Raw genomic sequence first — 22,706 nt, forward strand, 5'->3', positions numbered from 1 at the left:
TTGAGAAAAGATAGAACTTAAGTCGACTTCAGTGTATGCATGATCTGATAATTTTATAAGTGTACATAAATAGCTTTTTTTAGGGCAATTCCCAATCGGACATAATGTCCAAACTCTTGAAACCTACAGTGTGTACCCGGATAGGGTTGGATAATAAGGGTTTGAGTATGTGGGTTATCAAATATGGATTCTTCCCAGGCCTACCTGCCATGAGCAATAATTAAAAATAAAATATTTCAAATACCACACAAAAAATTCACAGAAATATACTTATAAATACCATAAAATACTTAATTCATAAGTTTGCACATTTATATTCATGGTAATATTGATTATTGACCACCACCTCAGTTCTGCAGCCATCATGCCAGTCTTCTACACAAGGTCAAAGGTGTTTGTTCCACTGTTGCCTACCATGCTGTATCTGCTCACTGCCGACCATGAACCAGCTGGTAGAACAGAGAGTTTGTGTTCTGCAGGAGAGCCCCTGGAGGGGCAAACTCTGCTACTTTGCCATCAGCCATGACGATGACTCGGTCGCTGTCCAGGATGGTGTTGATCCTATGGGCGATGGTGAGGACGGTGCTGTCTCTGAACTCTGTTTTCAGTGTCTCCTGGATCAGACAGTCGGTGTCACTGTCCACACTTGCTGTAGCCTCGTCGATACACAACACCTAAACACAAGTGACAAGTTGAATGTCCAGTGTATATATATGTTGGTAGGTTGGTTGGTTTGTTGTTTAACGCCGCACTCAGCAATATTCCAGCTTTATGACCACTCAGCAATATTCCAGCAATAAAATGGAGGTCTGTAAATAATCAAGTCTGGAACAGACAATCCAGTGAGTGACATTATGAGCATCGATCCACGCAACTGTGATACGATGATGCATCAACCAAGACAGCGAGCCTGACCACCCAATCCCGCTAGTCGCCTCTTACTGCAAGCATGGGTTGCTGAAGACCTATTCTGTACCCGGATCTTCACGTGTCTCTTTTGGTATGAGATGGACGGAGATTGAAACACTGACCTTTCTCTCTCTGCGCAGACCCTCTGCACTGGACCATGGAGGTGACTGAACTTCAATCAATCCTTCTCAGGACATTTATGTGTTCATAGCCATAAATCTCTGCAACTTTCACCATTAGTGAGTGAGTTTGGGTTAACGCTGCTATCTCAGTCATATGAGACCACCTCCATGATCTAGTGGTAGAGCGTCAGGTCTACCAAAATCATAGCAAAAGACATTGAAAGGTGGTACTTGTTGTTAACTTGCCTGGTGCTCGGCATTATGGGGCTCGGAGTCAGAAAACAGAGTCTGCGGCATGGTATTTCAGTGGGCTAGCACTATAAAATCTACAATAGTGTGGACTAGTACAAGCGCTTTCCTAGAATATGATTTAGTTTGTCTGCTGTTTAATGCCATACTAAGCACTAGTCTAACTATATGAAGGCAGTCTGTAATTAATTGAATTTCCACCAGATCCAGACAATCCATGACCATGTGCACGCTATTGGGATATGATGACAAACCAAGTCATTGAGCGTGACCACCCAATTTGTTTCTTACGACTAGCATGGGTTCCCGAAAGCCAATTCCAACCCAGATCTTCACGGGTTTCCTAGAATATGGACCAAACTGACATGCAGCATGTCCTTGTAACTAACCTTTGCATTAGTGAGTATTGCTCTAGCCAAACACAGCAGCTGTCTCTGTCCAACAGAGAAGTGACGCCCCCGTTCGGCAACATCTGCATCTAATCCACCGAGCATCTCCACAGCGGTGATGAGGTGACATCGGCGTAATGCTAGCCACAGATGATTGTCTGTGAAAGTCGAGGTAGGGTCCAAGTTCTCTCTCACTGAACCACTGAACAGGAATGGATCTTGTGGAATGACAGCAAGTCTGGACCTAAAATACATGTCAAGCATTTCCGTTTAATCTTATGCCCCACACAACTACATTCTAATTTGTTTATGGATTATTCAGCTAATCTTGAATGGAGCTCAACCTATTTGTTTTTGTTGATTTCAACTGTATCAATTATTGTGTACTGCATTACATAATTAGAATTTGATCCAACTTGATTTCATGGTACCTGTAAATCTTTAAGAAACAAAAGTTAATTAAAAAAATTAAATCTCAAATTGCTTCCTTCCCTTGCACAGGTTTGTATTAATGATGTATTAATTGCTTCAAAATGAACCAAATGTATTCCTCACCTGATATCCTTAAGATCAAGATGACTTAGATTGATGCCATCCAGAGTTACCTCCCCTGATTGTATCTCCACCATTCTGAAGAGCACCAGAAACAGGCTTGACTTTCCAGAGCCTGTCCTTCCAACAATGCCAATTTTCTCGGCAGGTTCTGTTTCAAATGTTACACAGTTTAGAGCATTGGGAAGATTGGGTCGGTACTTCATCTGTACACGGTTAAAACTCACAGCGCCTTGAATGGGCCAATATGGTGGTGGCTGAAGTAACAAAAACATAGAGTGAACTTAAATGAAGTTAAACAAAATATGCAAGCATAACAACATCATTCTCTGCTAAGGGACTGATCATTTTTACAGGGGAGGGCCGGTGAGATTAGGCCTTAGGAATGTATCATAATTTGCCAACCTCCCACCCCCAATTTTAACGAACATTTTATCATGCCCCCCCTCCCCACATCAATAATAAATGAGCAATCCCTAAATAATGTACAAATTTATAAAAAAAATAATTTGAAAATATAGAACTGTGTAAATTTTACATGTACCATGAATCATTTGGACTTCACCAGTTGAACTCATCAATATTCATGTTTAACCCTTATGTGGTCTGATGCAGTGCTAAAGAAAGTTACAAGCCTCCAGGTACAGTATTGATGTTACTCAGGTAAGGGAACCATGTCTAACATATGTGTTATGCCGCACAAACCTATCACAAAATCCTATGCTTTTAGCTACCTAAATTAGAAAGTTACATGCACTTCTATTTTAATGACATTTACAGCGGGCTGCTTAAATAGTAACAATTATATAATATGGATATCCATACAACCCTTTATATCTTTGAACTCAAGTCTGCTAATCTATCTTTGACAAAGAGATGCAGTGTCCCAGTTCTCCCATCTTCCCGAGGCAAGGGAGTTAACTGACTTTAAAAGTCCAGTTTCCACCCTTGCTGAACTAGGCTGGAATTACTGGGCTTGATCATTGTGCCACCAGTAGCTATTACCAATTATGTCCTTTCTAAGCCTCTCCTATGGACCAATCAGATTTCATCTCTCGTATCACTTGCGTTTGCTTCACACAAAATGGTGGCGCCCTGTCAGGACGATCTGATTGATAATCAAGATCTATATTGTGATTAAATGGGTCTTACATCACGAAATGCATCTAAAACGTGAGCACCTTGATTAAAAACATGAAAGGATTTGGAAAATATCTGCTGACAACGAATTGTTGATGCACATGCTTTGCAAATCCTGCAATCGATCGAAATCTGCACAACAGTTTACGAACCGGATTTTGATTTCGGTGCGCGATTTTGATCGGAGTATGCATAGACTCGTTAGTCCAGACAAAACATAACTCCAATATACCAGCCTAGTTCGGCAAGGGTGGAAACTGGACTTTTATAGTCAGTTAACTCCTTTGCCTTGGGAAGATGCAGTTCTCAGTGAGGAACATACAAAGGAGCAGGATCAGTGACACAAATCTTCCAGAACAAAATACAGCAACTTACAAACAGCACTCCTTCCCACTGCTCGCTGGGCACATCATTGATGTACTGGTCAGCCCTCTCTACACTGACCAGCTGTTTCTCAGTCTCCGTGAAGGACATGACCACGCCCCCCAGCAGGTTGGTAATGGACAGAGAGTATGAGATGGCTAGACCCACCAAACCTAGAAGACATCATGACACTGTCAACTTAACAATTATTTCTAAAAGAGAATGTGTTACAGCTGATGTAAATACTGCGAGCCAAAAAGGGCCTTTATCATGCCTTGTCCGTTCCAAGTTGACACAAACATACACTGCCAGAATTATCTTGTCTTTTGACAAGATTCTGTCTGAGGATTTAGTTTTTACATATAGCAACAGGTTAAAGGAAATATTTATCGAAAAGATTGCATTGCATAACTTTTGCTTTGTCAATCAATATTCAATTTGCTTAAACATTTGTAACCAGTTGAAAACAAAGAAAACTTACCTGGGTTTACTGTATGGAAGTGATGTTCCAGAACTGCTACAAATGCAACTCCAGTAACCATGGCAACACCAAGCATTTGCAGTCGAAAATCCAACCATTTCGCTGCAGCAGTTGTAGCATACTGAGCTTTTTGGTTTGTGTCAAGACGAGAAAGGTTCTCTCTGCAGAATCTGTTCATACATATAATTAGGCTGCTGAGAAAACTCTTTACAGTAACAAACCATCAAAAGAAATGAATGAAATCAATATTTACTTAATAACACATGTGGCATCTGTATATTAACTTGAGGGCTATTTATCGGTTATATGTCATAAAGTAAAATTAATATTTGTTTTAGGGGAAAGGTTTTAAGCATACACTGTTTTAAAGATACTGAATAAAAACTGAAAAGGACATTTGTTGATTAAAAATATTTCTTCTGGTCTTCCTATTTATTACTTTGTTAGAAAACAAATGTTAAGATGCTCCTAATTATTTACTGATGAACATGAGGAAAATGTGTTGGTGCAAATGAATATGTACATCACATGAAGCCTGTAGAGAAAGTAGGACTGACCTGTCAGTTGCCCTGAGTGCCCTGATGGTGGACAGTCCGGTCAAACTCTCAGAGAAGTGAGCATAGATGGGGGACAGAGTAACACTGGAGATCCGCTTCAGTTCCCGGGAGGTGTGGCGGTAGAAATGCTGGAGGACAGAGAGCGGACATTATAACATGTAACTGGCACTGGTGTTCTTGGCTTCTGTCTTAGCATGTCCAAGTGTCCAGCTCATGGCCCACGCACTACAAAGATGCTTTTGCAAGTTTGTGGTTTGGATTTTAACCACCAGATGGCCATTTTAGTCAACCAGCAAAAATGAGATATGGACTTGAAGATGGACCTATGCCAGCAACACTAATGTTGTGTTAAACATTGACTTCAACTCCGGCATGTCCAGGGCAAAGGAAAGTCTGTTTTGTCCATTAAAGATTCATCTAATTAATACAAAAGTGTGTAAAATGACAGATTTGTTTGCAGGTAAGGAGAATTGTTAAGCTTATGCATCAGTTAGAACTATTGTACATGCAGTCAATGACAGAACAAAACACAGGACAAAAGCTTAATGAAATATTGTATATTGTGAAATATTTGACTGAAACATGACCATAGATACCTATGAACACCTTTTCGAAGGATCAATTTGAGACTCATGAGCTCCAAGCCCATAAAGTGAAATCCTTCATATGTACCATATTTGTTTGTTTGTTGTTTAATGCCTCACTCAGCAATATTCCAGCTATATGATTGAGGTCTGTAAATTAATAAGTCTGGACCAGACAATCCAGTGAATGATTTTATGAACATTGATCCACGCAATTGGGATATGATGACATGCACCAACCAAGTCAGCGAGCCTGACCACCCGATCCCATTAGTTGCCCCTTATGACAAGTATAGTCACTTCTTACTTCAAGCATGGGTTGCTGAACACCAATTCCAACCCAGATCTTCATGGCTTTCCATATACCATGCATCATTTACGGTCGCTGCAAACATCTGCAATATTGCTGATGCAGCAACAACCTCTCACTGTCACATCTTTACAAAACCAAAGTTGGGTCCCGAACCTGAATCTTGTAGTACAGCAGGCCCAGTGGCACAAGGAGGATAGCAAACCAGGGCAGGCCATAGCACGTGATGACGAGAGTGCCCAGGATGCCATACCCCTGGGCCAGGAAGATGTTGAGGATGAAGGGCAGAGAGTCATCGATGCTGTACAAGTCTGAGGAGAATCGGTTGATGATCCTCCCTATTGGTGTGACATCGAAGAAAGTGACTGGAGCCTGCAAGACAAGAAATAATATTGCTGAAAGCAGATGACGTGGTTTCAGCATCTGGCAAATATTAGACAATTATCCACTGACCCAAGACAATCTAACTCCCAGGGAACTCCCAGGGAACTCCCAGGGAACTATTTTGTGTGTGTGTGTAAAACTCCCACAGAACTATTTTGCATCTGTGTAAAACTCCCAGTGAACTATTTTGTGTTTGTCTGTAAAAACTACCAGGGAACTATTTTGGGTGTGCGTGTAAAACTCCCAGTTAACTATTCTGTGTGTGTAAAACTCCCAGTGAACTATTTTGTGTGTGTGTAAAACTCCCAGTGAACTATTTTGTGTGTGTGTAAAACTCCCAGTGAACTATTTTGTGTGTGTGTAAAACTCCCAGTGAACTATTTTGTGTGTGTGTAAAACTCCCAGTGAACTATTTTGTGTGTGTGTAAAACTCCCAGTGAACTATTTCGTGTGTGCGTAAAACTCCCAGGGAACTATTTTGTGTGTGCGTGTAAAACTCCCAGTGAACTATTTTGTGTGTGTGTAAAACTCCCAGTGAACTATTTTTTGTGTGGGTTGGTGAAGACCTATTCTACCACGGATCTTCATGGGTCCCATCTGCATTCACTTGATGAATGGAATTTGGCCCATCATAAATGGACTTATTGGTGTTATTGTTACCTAAGCAGTTTCTCTTCATCATTTTCTGGAAAAAAATAATTTAGGCTCTCACCTTGAGGGGTTTATCAAAATATGTCACCCACAGTATTCGTACTATACTGTTTACAGGTCAAAATCACATGTCAATACTTTAGTGCATTGGCCTTCAAATGACCTCACCTTAAGAATAGATGCCAGGAGATTCTTGTGAACTACCCGAGCAGCACATATGCCACCATATGCAAACAAAAATGCTCGGAACAGTGTGAAGACAGTGTTGGCTCCAGCAAGGCACCCATACACAGTGAGATAGAAGGGGATGTTGTCATCTGCGTAGGTCATGTTGGATGGCACGATGGTGTTGTTGTTGACAGATGGAGCCGAGGGGGAGATGAAGGGCGTGGCTCTGCAAGCGGAGAAAGGTTTGAGTCCAAATCATATCAAATTTTCTCTGCTAACCAAGGTCTTTGAAATGTCTTGTTATTATGGTAGAAGCTGAAATCTACCCAACATGTATTAATAACTTGATTCTATGTTGAGGGATTTTGTAAGAAGACTGATTTGTAAGCAATGTTTTATCATGAACAAGTACACTACTTACACGTAGAAATATTCCTGGGGATACCAAGATGAGACCACATGTGAAGTAGCATTGCCACTGATGGAAGTATTTGGAGCATGGCTGTTTGTCACCCAGTAAGACAACCACCAGTCACTGATGTTCCTTGAAGCTGAAAAGCAATTAGATGCTGTCTAATGAAGATAGAAAATAGCACGCGCCTCTTATCAAGATCAAGTTTGCCAATCATGTATAAAATATCCTCAGGGTGAGTAGAATTTGGAACACTTTGGAGGTGTTGTCATATCAAGTTATATGTTATCATCATTCTGACAATTAAATTTCCCTGGTTAAATTCTAACCCTGAAATACATACAAACAGCAATATTCCAGCTATATAAATAAATTCCAGGTCTGTAAATAATAGAGTCAGGACAAGATAATCCAGTGATTGACATCATGAGCATCAATCCACGCAATTGGAATACAATGACATGCATCAATCAAGTCAGCGAGCCTGACCACCCGATCCTGTTAGTCGCCTCTTACAACAAGCATAGCCGCCTTTTACAGCAAGAATTCTACCCCAGATCTTCACGGGTCCTCTTAAATTTAAAACACTTTGTAAATGTTTCTTACATTCATCTTTTCAAACAAGCTGACATATGAGGTAGATTTCTCACCTTGCATAAGTAAGAGAGCTAAGAGCACCAGTGGGGACAGACACTTGCCCACAGCTAACCAGTAGGTCTTGTACACCTTTAGTTTGACCACACCCTTCTCTTGCTCCTCCTTCTCCACCAACGCTCCATCTTGAGGGTCTGTGGCCATGTCGTCATCTTCAGAACCCGAGCCCGAGGCCTGCGTTTCAGTCTTATAATCAAAGCTGGCTGGGATTGAGGGTAGAACTTCTTCTGGAGGGCCTACATCAAGAAACAAAAGACATGTTCAGCTGTGACATAGCACAAGTTCACCTCAGCTCATTCAAACCGCTGTTTTCTATCAATTTTGAATTTGTGTTAATTCTTTTACAATGTCACATTAAAACAATTTGGTAAGATATATTCGTTGTGGCAGGATCACATGGGGTATGGCTCTGGCTCATGGAATAAAACCAAATGTGGGATTCATCAAACTCCATGTACCCTGAGTGATCCTGCTACAACTTATACTATAATCCTCTACAATATGAGAATTCCTGTTAACCAAATTTGATCAAAATTCAAACTTTTTTCAAGTTTTCAGCCAGATGTCAATCCACTGTACAAATATTAGGTCCACAACCTGTTGACGTAATTTGTGAACAGGCAGATGTTTTTTCCCGCAGTTTGCAATATTCCAGCTATATCATAATGGCCTGTTAACAGTCAAGACTGGATCAGACAAACCACAGACTTCGCACGAGGAAAGATCTGCATAATTTAGATATAATGGCTTCCACGTCACCCTTAATGCACAAAGTAAAATAATGGGAATGTGTGCTGCAATCTGATTGGTTGAATAAGTGATCAAATGGTATTCAAAGCCAGTATTTGAAGCCCAGGAATTTTAACATATGAAATCTCCAAATTTCCAGGGATGAATCATTAAACCCTCAAATCTGAAAACACATGATGTTTATCTTCTTATTCTTACATCTACCTAATCCCAAATTCTGTCCACTTTCACAAGGATTGGGATAGGCCCATTCTACCATGGACTCCACACAGGGAGGTTGAACTGACAGTCAACAATATTCCAGCTACAGTGATCCCTGGCTACAATGCTACCTTCGGGGTCCAAATAATTGATGATCGTTATAGATGATCAGCGGTTTACGAAGGTCAATTCGTAGGTGAGAGATGACCAACAAAACAGTATACATGCTCTGCCTACCTAACACGATCTACGTTGCACGTTTCAGAGTTTCAAAAAAGATTAGAATAGAAGTTATTTATGATTCATAGTGTAAATGTTTTTTTATCGAATATTAATATGCACTTTAAGGAAACAACATCGTATCCGTTCAGCGAATTCAGGTGAAGAAACAGGTATAATGAACATGGACAATATAAGTATGAAATTTGATATAAAACGTCACTAGACATGATGATTTACCATTTGAAATGTATTTCCTGCTTTCCAAGGCATTGTTTTATATGTAGAGATTAAGATTACTGTGTGTATTTTCTCATAAACTAAGCCGGAAATAGCAATCAGCTGTGCACACGATTTCGCCGAAATTATTGTAAACATTATCATAATTATTGAATGAAATTTTGAATATAATTAATAAAATATATTGCAAACATTAGTCCAGATAAACGATGAACAATTTTTTATTACCAGATATTATAATAATAGGACTAAATTGCATACTTCAGTTCAGATTTGTTGATTGGTATTTCCGGTGATCAGCTGATAATGTTTTCTGAGATGGGGGAAAACATCGTGTCATTGGAAAACTTGAGTTTATTAAAAATGTTAGTAAATTTTTGGAGCCAGGCTTTACCGAGCGCTATAACGAGGGACCACTGTATATCAAAGTGGACTGTAAATAACAATTTTGTTCAACTCTTCTGGCAAAAAAAAGACAGTGCTTGGGACTGTTCTAACCTGGTTCCCCAAGGGTTTATATCCTAAGTGTACATTGTATACAAGTAATCAGTCAAAACAGTTCAAGATACAAAGCTAACTAAAACTGAAATCTTGATCAACACATACATATTTCTCCATTGAGTCACTGAAATAATGTTTAGCTTATTCTCTCACCAGCTTGTACAATGCATCCATTATCCATAACAATAACATGGTCAGCCTTGGCCAGGAACTGTGTGTGATGAGTGGACAGGATCCTGGTCTTCTGCTTCAACAATCCCATGATGCATTTCTGATACAGGTGCTTGGCAACGTGAGCATCTACAGCAGCCAAGGGGTCATCAAGGAAGTAGACATCTTTATCCTGTAGTGAACAGAAGGGTGCAGCATAGAAATACAGTAAATTACGGTTGTTACAAACTCTAAAGGACCAATAATTTTAGTTTGTTATAATCGTGGTTTGTTATAAGCATATATACAGCAAATGAATGGGACCCAAAAAGCAGTTTGTTATATCCATTAGTTCATTATAAGCGTGTTTGTTATAAATGTAGTATACTGTAGATAGAGATTATTATACCAGCATGTGTGTCATACTGATTTTATGAAAAGGAGTGTCAGAAGTCTTGAATTTCCGGAGAGAGAGAGAACTTGCTGATCAAGAGATTACAAGAGACGTGTTTGAGATATCCTAATTCACACCATGCGATATCATTAAAGCATGTACAGTTACTCAGTTGGCCAAGCTAGTAATCATTTTTTAAAATAGATCCTCATGTCACTTTTAAACCATTTAAAAAGAAGTCATTACAAAATTGTGACATGCAGAAAATAATCATAATTTACAGCTATATTGACATTTCTCTCCCGTTTGCTCCAGCAAAGATTTCAGCTGAAGTAAACATTTGCTTAGGAAAACATTTTTAAAAAAAGGCTGTAGCCTAATCACTGTCTTACTATTGTTAATTGAGGGTGTAATTTGAGGACACGGTGTCAGTACTTAAGAGTAAATCAATTGCCTTCCATCGTTTATTGCCACTTTGAACAGATTGGCGACACATGAGCAGCTCAGCTCAGGAATTAACAGTTCATAATAAATTTAAACATTATCGTTGACAGAGTACACACAGACCCACAAAGTGAGTTTGCTGTATCCGTTATTTCATTATAAGCGTGTTCGTTATATCCATCAATTTTCTTTGATATAATATACAGCAAATTGCCAGGACCAAACGAACAGTTTGTTATATCCGTCAGTTTGTTATAAGCGTGTTCATTATAAACATAGTTTACGGTATGCTATTGTGTGTTTACTACTGTGTTTACCTGATAGACCGCTCTGGCCAAGGCGATCCTGGCCTTCTGACCCCCACTGAGGGTGACGCCATTCTCCCCGATCTCGGTGTGGTCTCCTGCAGGCAACATCTACAAACAGAACACAATTACAACAGTCAACATTTAATAACACAGACCAGAAAGCCAGAAAAACTGGAAGATGGAAAGCCAATTTTTTGGAGGTAACATGAAATGGGGTTAAAAGTCCTGTTCATGATTATTGCAGTTTGTTGTGCTAGCTCACTGAGGTACTATGGCGCAGCTTAATGTGGACAACCCACTCAGACACAGTATATACCAACTCAAGCCAACAAGTCTTTGTTTTAACCCCCAATGCCGAGCACGGGCGTGGGAAACCACAAGGACCATCTTTTAAGGTCTTTTGTTATGGTGCAACCTTCCACTCTCTGGGCAGAAGCTCTATCCACTACATCCCAGAGGTAATATTTTCAACTGATCACTGGGTACAAATACTTTTTTTGATAGATATGTCAATTTCCTCAGTAATGAAAGGAGAACAACATTTCGAACAGGCCAACATAACATTGATTCAATAGCAACACAATAAACTTGCAAATAACTTTTATGTGTCTTAGAATTAGCCAGTTTTGATACCAAGGAATATTATCAAGTTTAACCTCATGGGTATCAAATAGTGCAAATCTGAAAAACACATATTGTTCAGAGAAGAAACGAAAAAAAGCCAATGAATTCATGAGCAAAAAATTACGAAAATATAGCACACTGTTGAAATGACCGACACACTAAACTTACCTTCAAGTCATCAACCAAAGCACATGCATCCAATACACTGTCATATCTTCTGACTTCATATCTTTTCCCAAACAGGATATTTTCTTTCACTGTTGCATGTTGGACCCATGGTTCCTGGGCTACCAGAGCGAAACCATCTGACAAGTTCTCAACAGTCACTGATCCCCCATCTTTCTTCATCTCCGCCATCAGGGCACTGAAGAGGCTGCTCTTGCCTGATCCCACTTTCCCAATCACACCAATAAACTGACCCTGAAATATTGAAACAATCTGATCATACAAAAGAAATGATTTATCTGCTTTTAACATGTTTAAGATATGATCGAGTACGGCATGACTTGAAAGAAACATTCTGTTCGGTCAAGTAATCTCTATAATAACAGTCCTATATTCTATTGAGAATTATGCTGGGAGCCAAGATCGGGTTAATGATCTCAAAGCGTTTTGGCACAGGCTGCGTAATAGTGATTATATTATCTGTCATAGATCATAGACAACCTTCCCAACTTGACTTGAATTGTCTTGAACCAATCAGTTGGAAAGAACCTATTGTCATCTGATGTCATGAACCAAATGAAAATTGTTAAGGAGGTTCGTATGCCACCCCATACCACTACACTTCCACCCCCAAACAAATGACACTGAGTAATGCAAGTGTTCTTAAACGTTCTCCTTGATGCCTGAAGGTCTTCGAACTACCATCACAGCTGAAACCTGGACTCATCGGTGAACAGTATACTGTCCCAGTCTTGTCTTCTGAACCTATGATGCAGTCAACACAAAGCTAGTTGTGCCTGAGTGACATGGATGCAAAATTGGCGTATCGGTGGACATCAGGGCTGGAGGTTGTGCTTCTGCCACTAATTGGTCTCAACCCAGGAATTGTTCGAGTTGTTAATGTGGCAGTTTGGTATCGATTCCGTAAATGCACAACCAAAAATGGCGTCACACATGGATGACCGGCCATGGCAAGTCATGAGTATTGTCCTGCTGTAGATAATGTCTCCAAAGAGATGACATCGTGTTTTGATGAACACTAAAATGTCTGGCAAGTTTGTTTGCACCATTCCTGTTTGCAGCATACCCATGGCACATAGATCTTGATTATTAACATGCCGTGGCATTGTGTAAAGAGTAATTTACAGTATAAGAAAAGTTTTTCTATCAGCACCTGACAGCAAAACAGCCATTGTGTGCTGCTGTTCACATTAAAAAAACATGTGAGTGTCATGCTCCAAACAAACAACAATGGTGCTCCATGCATGAACAGGCAAATTGTGAATCACGACCTTAAAGTCGAGGTGAAATGTGTTGAAAGATGCATTATTTAATTCAGAAATAAATTTCATGTATTTTATTGAACTTTTTATGAAGCACTGTATCTTTTTTCATAAGGAAAAAATAGTATATAAAGTTTGATTATGTGATGACCTTCAATATGTTATATGGGTAATACCAAAATGCAAAGTAATATATTTCTCGCAAAGATTCTGCTTAGTTTATAGTTAACTCCCTTTGATTTCACATTTCTATCAATCATGGTCAGTGAACATCCAAGGCAACATGGCAATGATGATACATTCCACATTGAAAGTTGTTAAGAATGAAAATATATTGTGATATGCTTCCATCTTCCAATAACCATTCCTAATATGAATGAACCACCACTTACAATGTCACTCATGGTCATACCCATCATTCTCAAAGTCAAACATGAACTGAGTTTTTACAATTAGCATGCTCTATCAATTTCAGTGAATATCATATCAAGACAGATAATAATTTTGTAAAAAATATATAACTATTTTCGCCTTTCTACAAATTACCAAAGACTGTTACCTTTTGGATGTTGAGATTGATGTCCCTGAGTTTGAGTGTGGTTGGTGTCACAGCGGTAGGCGATTCATCAAAGGATTGGTCGGAGGTCTGGTCGGAGGGCTGGTCGGAGGACTGGGTGTTAGGAATGTTTTGCCAGGAGAAGCTACCATTGTTGACTTCCATCAGAGGCCCATGAACAGCTATCAATGAATTCACTATGTACTAAAGATATATATTGACACATTTGTCAAAAGAATATTACCCCAGAAGCTTAAAAACTTAGTATCCTCTATATGTGTACAGCAATACATACTTCTACTATATCATCTAGATGCTGCATGTTCCCTGTCAAATATTGGCACGTAATCATAGATAATTTGATCCTAGACTTGAGCCATTAGTGTAAACTAGCTATATATAGTGAGTGAGTTGGGTTTAACGCCGTTTTTAACAGTATATAACATGGCGTGTCAGCTTGATGTGGGAGGAAAGCCCGAAGTGATGCAGGTCTTAGATGTTTACCGAATTACCACTTTAGTGAAACCCACGAGTACGGGTATGGTGCTGACAAGCCTAGAAACATAATCGGGGCGAACTGGGATTCGAACCTACAATAGGTTTCTGGCGTGCCCAAAGGATGCAACTCTGCACAGTGAATTGCGTCCCCTTAGACGACTGGGCCATCTGTGCCCCCAAATCTAACCTAAGACAATATGTAAGGATAAATAAACGTTATACATATTGGAAAAGAAAAGATTGAAAAGAATCCGCAAATACATGAGTTCATATTGAAACACAATATAAGACACACAGGCGGATCCAGAGGGAGGGTTACATCTGATGACATTTTGTCCTAACATTATAACATTTTGATTTGGTTGTTGTCATAAATATTATAATGACTTACACATAATGTTTGTGATTTTTTGGGTTGGAACCCACCCACCCACCCCAACTGAAGTTAGTTACAAATGGCCCAAGTGGAACCCCCTGTTTTTTAATATCCTGGATCCACATCTGACATATATTCCCTGAAATTTGAATGATGCTAACCTGAGGAATGTGAGTAGTACTTGTCCATGTCCAGTTCCTGGAGCTTAAAGAAAGCCTGCACTCTCTTCATAGAGACCCATGCCTCCATGAGGCCATTGACTACCCAGGGGAAGGCATTGAGAGGGCCAATCAACATCAAGAACAGAGAGAGGCTTGTGAACACCTGGGGGAACATACATGAACAGAACCATGAGCAGGATGAGGGGGAACTTGAAAGTGTGGGAAAAGTTCATCAGATATTGGCTGTAGTATGACATACTTCACAAGTGTTCGAAACATAACATAAAAGTCGAGGGGTCATTGTAAAAAACCTAATGTTTAAGATTTAGAGCATCCCAAGTTTCAAATTCCAGGGATTTATCTAGGACCCTTTTTTGTTTGTTTGTTTGTTTGTTTGTTGTTTTACTCCGCACTCAGCAGTATTCCAGCTATATGAAGGCTGTCTGTAAATAATCGAGTCTGGACCAGACAATCCAGTGATTGACATCATGAGCATCGATTCGGCAATGACATGCATCAACCAAGTCAGCGAGTCTGACCACCTGATCCCGTTAGTCGCCTCTTATGACAAGCACAGTCACCTTTTACGGCAAGCATGAGTTGCTGAAGACCTATTCTACCTCGGATCTTCATGGGTCCTAGGACTCTTAAATAAGGCAAACTGGGAAAAACTCATAATTCTTTTCAAAATTGGGATTTTTCTTATAGTTCTTAATTTCACAAATTAGGCAGTATTTTAACATTGCATTAATGCAATAGTGTAAAACTATGTACTGCAGCCTCTTAATTGGCCAGAGCAGATCAAAAGTACTGGTAGATACATCCCGGAATTCTATAGCAGAAAACCTCAAGAACCTTCTTAATTTTCAAACACTGCTTTTCCTTGATTATCCAGTGATCATTTATTATGACAAATCCCTGGACCCATTTTGCAATCTTTGAGCTTGATTTTCAGTCAACATGTTGAAAGGACATGATGCTAGTATTAGTATGGACATCCTATCATGAGCTAATGAATGATGTAACTCATAGGAGAGATGAACATGATGAAGATGAAGTCACTTCCCAAACAAAGCTATTGTAGTGAATGGGTCAAAAGTACTTATCATAGAATAGGTCTAGAATAAATATATTACACTGGATAATCGAGCATGTAAATACCTAAGCAACTGATTTCATAAGATATTATCTAAAACTGTACTAGTAGCATGTATACTACACTAATGCTTAGTCTCTGAAGATATATAATTTTGATAGAAACAAGCAACCATATTTAAATTGAAAAGGAGCCCCAGTGAGATTGGAACCTGTGGAAAATCTAGACTTGCTTCATTTATAACCATAGCATTACAGTAAAAGGTGGCCGAAAAGGGAAAATAATTTGGTCCAGGTACTGTGAGACAGACTACATGTATTCGGGCATGAGTGATGGCTTGGAGAGCAGAATAACAGTTTTTGATAATTATGCAATTTACAAGAAATCTTTGCTTCAATGCATCAGCCTGTGGTGAAACAATAAACATGGAAGTTGAAAACAAAACATGGAAGTTGAAGTGAGTAACAAATAACCTGTTAGTGCCTCAGTAGTCTGTCATACAGACCCTGATACAAATATATCAAATACAGCCCATGCAAGTCTATAATGTTTGGCAAGTCTAGATTTCTGCAGTATCTGAAAATGAAGAGAGTCTCTCGGCTCCTTTTTATTAATTTCATATTAAGATAATTTAACAACTATTTTTTTTCTGTATGATATGTTCATTTCAGAGACTAGATGTTAGTCTAGTGCCTCAGTAACGGGCAGTGCAATGCATTGTTAAGAACATACAGTATTGCTTTATATCACCATGAGCACTAACTGGGAAACCAAATATAGATCATGGTTCAGCAACAATGGTTAACATGACAAAGTGCAGAAGGATCATCCAAATTAGTAGATTGCATAAAGCAGACCACATAAAAAATTTGAGAATTTAAAGTGTTTGAATTTTAATATTCATGATACATGTACTAATATGATTAGACTGTTTCGAAACTATTTCACAGAACAAAAATCTATAATAATGTTAATAATCAACCAAGACTGACTTAACTGTGTGATAGAGCTAATCTGAGAGTTGATGACCACCCTGTACATATGTGAGATGTTTAAGATGTTAACAACACATTTAAACATGTATACCTGTAATTGCTATAAAATGAGCTGATGGAGCATTGCCATGATTGTTGACTGCAACACTAAGTGTACAAAGAAAGTCTTTCAACACGTCCAAAGGTTCTTACTTTTGCTGCTGTAAGTTTATTCCCCATGAGTGAGTAGGTGGTAAACGTGAGAATGGAGATCAGCACAGGTGTGGTGGCCCAAAAATACACACAGAACGCATCCAGATACTTCCGGCCTTTCAGACTCTTTAGCTCAGCATCTCTTATAGTTTGGATCTTCTTCACAAAATGGTCTTCCCAGGAATAGAACTTCACAACCCTGATGCCATACAGTATCTCATTCATCAGCTGAAAAAGTGGTATCGTCAAACATTAAATTTTGTTAACACACATTAAACATGATAAATATCAATACAGAGTGAGCATGATGAGTAATGTGGAAGGATGAAATGTCATGGTCGATGATGATGAAGAGGAGGAGGAGGAGGAGGAGGAGGAGGAGGAGGAGGATAACCACATCATGATCAAAGAACCAATACATAACTATGATGAATTTTCATGTAATTTGCAGTCAGCATGGTCAGTGGCTATTAGTGATTATTGCCTTAACCTCAACAGAAAGAAATTTACTGTTAGATACATGCTTCAGACAATTGGATAAAATTGCAGACTGATTTTTTCAATATCATTATAAAAGCCTATGGGTAGGATAAAGCACATCCGAGGGTTTTTATGTTTAAAACCCACATTCGCGTGATAAAACCAAGGAGCATCAGCCCCAAGGTCTAATCCCAATGATAATGTTTATAAATATCATAAAAACAGGAAGTAAGTGTTTTATCGAACTTAAGAACTGAAAAAGGAAATAACATTTATCAACAGTTTTATTTCAAACATACTTTCCATGAACCTTAGGAAATGGGCGTAAAATATCTGTTGCTGGCTTACAGCTTGGAATAGACATTCTTAAAAGCATTTTGATTTATCAGACAACTGTGCAGCCTAGTGGTACACTCACTCGGGAATATAAAGAAAACATTTGTCATTTGATTTTACATTTGTCATTACATTGTGTTGAAATGTAAAATAAATTTCTAGCGAGAAACAGTCATATGTTACAATCTAAACGGAAGTTGTATTAATGAAATCAGCATGATATTATATAAAATCCCAGGGATATGATAACATCCCTGTTTATGAGATTTAACCCTTCTGGTGAACAATAGGATGACTCCACTAGAGATTTATAAAGGACAACAGAAATAATGTCAATTTTGATTATGAGCATAAATGTAACCATCACTTCTGTGAGGATAAAATCTTCACAACTATCATCCAGCTCACCTTAACCCTTGAATCCTTCTGTTCCATCATCTTGGTACTGAGTTCACCAATCTTGATGGCGAGTTGTCGGTTAATAGGAATGAGTATAATGGCAAAGGCAAGACCAGCTAAGAAGGCGAGGCCAACTTGTTGATGGAGAAGATATAATGACACACCTATTTGGAATGGTAAACTCCAGAACGCATGAAAGCTCGAACAGAAATTGACAATCCGATCTGTGTCAGTGCTCATGAAGTTGACTATTTGGCCAGTGTTGAACTTGGACATTGTGACACAACTGATAGACAAGGCTTTCTTGTAAACTGTAGTAATAACAGCACATCTAATCTTATAGGCAACAACTTGCGAGTTGTAGTCAAACTGGGTGGAACACACTGTTCCTAAGAATGTGAATACCATGAGGCCAGCAGCATAAATATAACCATGATACGCTGGTTCCTTTTTATCTTCAATATAGGACACCAATAGATTTAAAAGAATAGGACCAGCAAAACCTGAAGCATCTGCTAGTAATTTTAGAATCCCCAACAGATAATATTCCACACCAAATGCAGAGTTCAACGCTCGGAACAGGCTGTCACTTTTAGACTTAGCGTTACCATCCTTATGTTTACCAGATCTATAACTGACATAAGAGTTGTTGCTATTGTTTTCAATGTTATTTAGATCACCAGGAGAGTCTATAGATGAATTGATCAAGTGCTGGTTTTGCAATGAGTTTGTCAAGGTGTCTTGGTTCTCTGAAGAATACAACTGCATGTTCTGTTTCCTCTGAGAAATAACTTGACTGAATTCATACTGTATTTTTTCTGTACCTAATCTGCTAGGTAAAACAAAAATATCATCAGCACTTTGGATCATATGTTTAGCACCTCGAGACATCATAGGCTGCACCCAGTGAAATGAAATCCAAGAAAAACAATTGACACCTTTCTCGGCTTGTAATACTTCCTGAGTATTCTGTTGGTCAACTCCACCATATGACCTTATATTATCCCAAGACAAAACTTCTGTTTCCGGTGAATCGTAGTTGAGATTTCTTGTGAACATATCGGTCCTATAAATTCTTCGTCTGTTTGGGATAAGTGTTACAAGATACATCAGTTGTAATCCAAGTGTGACATAAGTTGCATATTCTTCAGCAGAGTTGTGGTTTGAATTCTTCTCTATATGCTGAATGATCACAGATCTCAAATGAATACCTAGAGATACCATTGTCATAAGGAAAGTAACAAACACTGCTAGTGGACCCCGCATTGTAATTGCATGAAGATACCGAATGCACCACACATATACAGTGTGTAAGGTCCAGGTGAATATAATCACACCAACAGTAACACAATCTGCAAGGCTAGGCTTTAACTGAAGAAGTGTAACAGTGAAAATAATTTGTAACATTGGACACAAAATCAATAAAGTTGTTACTAGGAAACGAAATTTCAAGAACCATGTCCATGACACATGTAGCTCACTGCCTCCGAACCGTTTCTGACTTTGTGCAAAGTAGTATGCACTGACGAGCGCAAGTAGCACATGCACAGGACATACAAACACAACTAGCTCAAAACAGTGACTGAAATCATCATGATTCCATGCAGTGAAGTTGCCATTCCGACCACACAACTGGTGCCAGTGCCAATGCCAATTCATGACTGCAGTGTTCCTCTATGGGTAGAAAAAAATTGGGCAGAATTTGCACACAGATGGGCTTGTGGTATCTTCAGGCAGTTGAAGTTTAATCCTTTTTACTTATTCGATGGCTGTGATTAAATCCCCCATTGCAACCTCCAATCAATAATGTATCTTTTCTTGCTTACCGCACAGTGACGTAATTCATGAGTCTGAGTCACAACAAAATAAAGGCAGTTGTGAAATTAGATGCGTCGTCTGCTACGGCATTTCTATTTGTATGACATCATTATGATCGGTTTTCGCGGGATTTCACTTTCAGCGACTTTATCCGTTTCTTTGTAGACCTTTTTTTGAATTCCCCACAAACCATAAGCTTCACTCTACTCTTAGCAATGCATGTTACTCGAACGGTGATGCAATTAAGCAGGAGATATGTGATATATCTTCTCTTCTGGCATTTTCATCGACGACGGCGATGCACTATCACCAGCAAATCTTTTTCCGGTTCTAATGTTTTACGACATTTGCATTCTATAGTTCATCTCGGAATACTGTAATCTATTTTCTTAGCAATCCTTTCGAGTACGATTTCATGATTCTTAATAGTAACAGGTGTCATTCGATTTGAAAGAAACATTGTTCAAGTTATGCGTTGCGACATTGACTTCATAAAGGGAAATTACTCTTCCTACCATACGGATTGAGTCACTCATAAAATCCTGATGTGGCAATCGGCCCATTATCCCGTAAAATATGAACCTTACCCCCACCACACACCCCACACACACACACACACACAATTTGTACTCGTGATCACTGCTGTAGAAATAGTGAAACCCTGATAAGTAGAAAAAGAAGTGACGTGTAAAAAATGTATACTTAAACAGGTTTTTTAGTTAACCAACTTCGACCTGCCTGCCAATATTGAATCATCTACCTCCCACGTTCTTTATGCATTGTCACACAACGCACATAAAAACTAAAATAATAGTCATGACGTTTTCAATCTGTGTTTCATATTTCAATTTAATCCTAAAATCGACTTTAACTAAGCTTAATCATATCTTCTCCAGAACACACCTTTAATGTTTATTACCTCGTTCGGCTAACATCTCATCATGATAAAAATGTCAACTCATTCTGGATTAGAGATTAACAGGACAACTAGCACCTGCCTGGTAATAACTCATCATTTGAGCAGTGCCCTAGGAACCATACTGGTTGCTATTCTTCTTAAAAAGTCAAATTTACTTTGTAACATGCCCCTCGGGACCAGGGAAATATATCCAGATAACCGGATTGTCTAGGTTTTCCACTTAGCGAGACTTCACTGTTAATACTTTGACGCCGAAAACCAACTAACCGTTGTAAAAACTGTAAACCATGAAAATCAATTAAATTAGAAGGCCTTTAACTACACATGTCTATCTATATAGATTGATTAATCCTGCAACCTTGTGAGGATGGGCCTTGGAATATGACAGAGGAAGTTTTACACACAAATCAATCGTGCACATCTCCGACTACTCGACACCCCGTGCTCTCTAGACTAACATTTAGTCTCTGAATTCTTATATTACACAATATCCTTCTTGACTCTAGAAAAAAATCCCTGTGCTGATTTCATGTGGAACAGAGCTAGCTAGAGCTGGCTAGACTTGCTTTTGTATAGGTTTCTAGATTAATATTTTTTCATAAAATACATATATTCCACGGTCATGGTGCAGGACTACCCGTGCTCCTGCTCGTGCACTTACGGCAGTACACCACCACGCTGATTAGGTAATCGCACCGCAGTTGTTGCTGTTACTGACGACGATGTACCAGACTACTTTGATGTTGTAGCATCGATCTGACATTCTGCCCTGCTGATTTAGTGATGATTTAAGTCCCTCTTCTAGTTCGCTAATGTATCACAGACAGCAGATGTGTAAAAAAATGGCGTTGGGTCTTTTCGTGGATAATATATTGATTTATGATTTTGTTTTATTGCGACGTCGTGTCTGATATGCAATCAGTATGTGAAAGCATGCCCTCAATCTGCCCAGGGAGACTATACGAAGATGTAGAGTCCCTGATCTGCTGATCACTTTGGGCGTGAATGTAACCCACAATGATAAAATGTTCTCTCGTATATCGATATGTTGTGCATACATGCGCCGTAATTCGTACATGCACAGACAGAACAAAACATGGGAGGCCGTGGTCTAGCTTCTCCGTTTTCTGCGCATCTCAGGTGAGATTAAATGGGGTTTAACGTCGTGTCCAAGATTATTGCACTTATATAGCGACGCGCATCACGTGTGTGGGGGGGGCTGCTTGTACTAGACGGGACTGATGCCGATTTATAGTGCTAGCTCACTGAGATACCATACCGCAGTTTAACATGAATAGCCTACTCAGACACAGTATACTGACTCCGAGCCGACCAGTCCTTGTTTTAGCCCCTTAGTGCCGAGCGCCAGACAGGATAACAACAAGTACCATCTTTAAACGTCTTTTGGTATGACGCGGCCGGGGATCGAACCCCGGACCTACTGCTCACCGGGCGCCTACTGCTCACCGGGCGGACGCTCTACCACTAGACCACGGAGGCGGTCCCCTGCGCATGTCAGAGGAAGGACTATAATAACGTCCATCTTGCAACTTTCACATCTGTCATCATAATGGTTAAGTTAGTGAGTGAGTGAGTATGGTTTTACGCCGCTTTTAGGTCTGACTCGCGGACATGGTTGATGCGTGTCATCTTATCCCGTAGATCGATGCTGATGT

At 39.3% G+C, this 22,706-nt stretch overlaps 1 protein-coding gene across 1 annotated transcript; it reads right to left on the reverse strand.

The window, feature by feature from the left end:
* Positions 1 to 131: 131 nt before the first annotated feature.
* Positions 132 to 20,391, reverse strand: LOC139442581 (ATP-binding cassette sub-family C member 10-like). The gene is made up of 17 exons (XM_071223421.1): positions 18,303 to 20,391; positions 17,079 to 17,306; positions 14,796 to 14,958; positions 13,764 to 13,942; positions 11,925 to 12,176; positions 11,142 to 11,240; positions 9,990 to 10,179; positions 7,922 to 8,161; positions 7,281 to 7,410; positions 6,860 to 7,085; positions 5,813 to 6,028; positions 4,763 to 4,890; positions 4,206 to 4,375; positions 3,737 to 3,897; positions 2,225 to 2,478; positions 1,670 to 1,913; positions 132 to 674 (listed from the first exon to the last, which is right to left on the reverse strand). The coding sequence occupies exons 1-17, from the start codon at positions 19,950 to 19,952 to the stop codon at positions 429 to 431; spliced, it is 4,776 nt and encodes a 1,591-aa protein (XP_071079522.1). The 5' UTR covers positions 19,953 to 20,391; the 3' UTR covers positions 132 to 428.
* Positions 20,392 to 22,706: the final 2,315 nt, after the last annotated feature.

The sequence above is a fragment of the Haliotis cracherodii genome, unplaced genomic scaffold (assembly GCF_022045235.1).
Source record: "Haliotis cracherodii isolate W230 unplaced genomic scaffold, xgHalCrac1.p SCAF_5, whole genome shotgun sequence".
In the NCBI taxonomy this organism is placed as follows: domain Eukaryota; kingdom Metazoa; phylum Mollusca; class Gastropoda; order Lepetellida; family Haliotidae; genus Haliotis; species Haliotis cracherodii.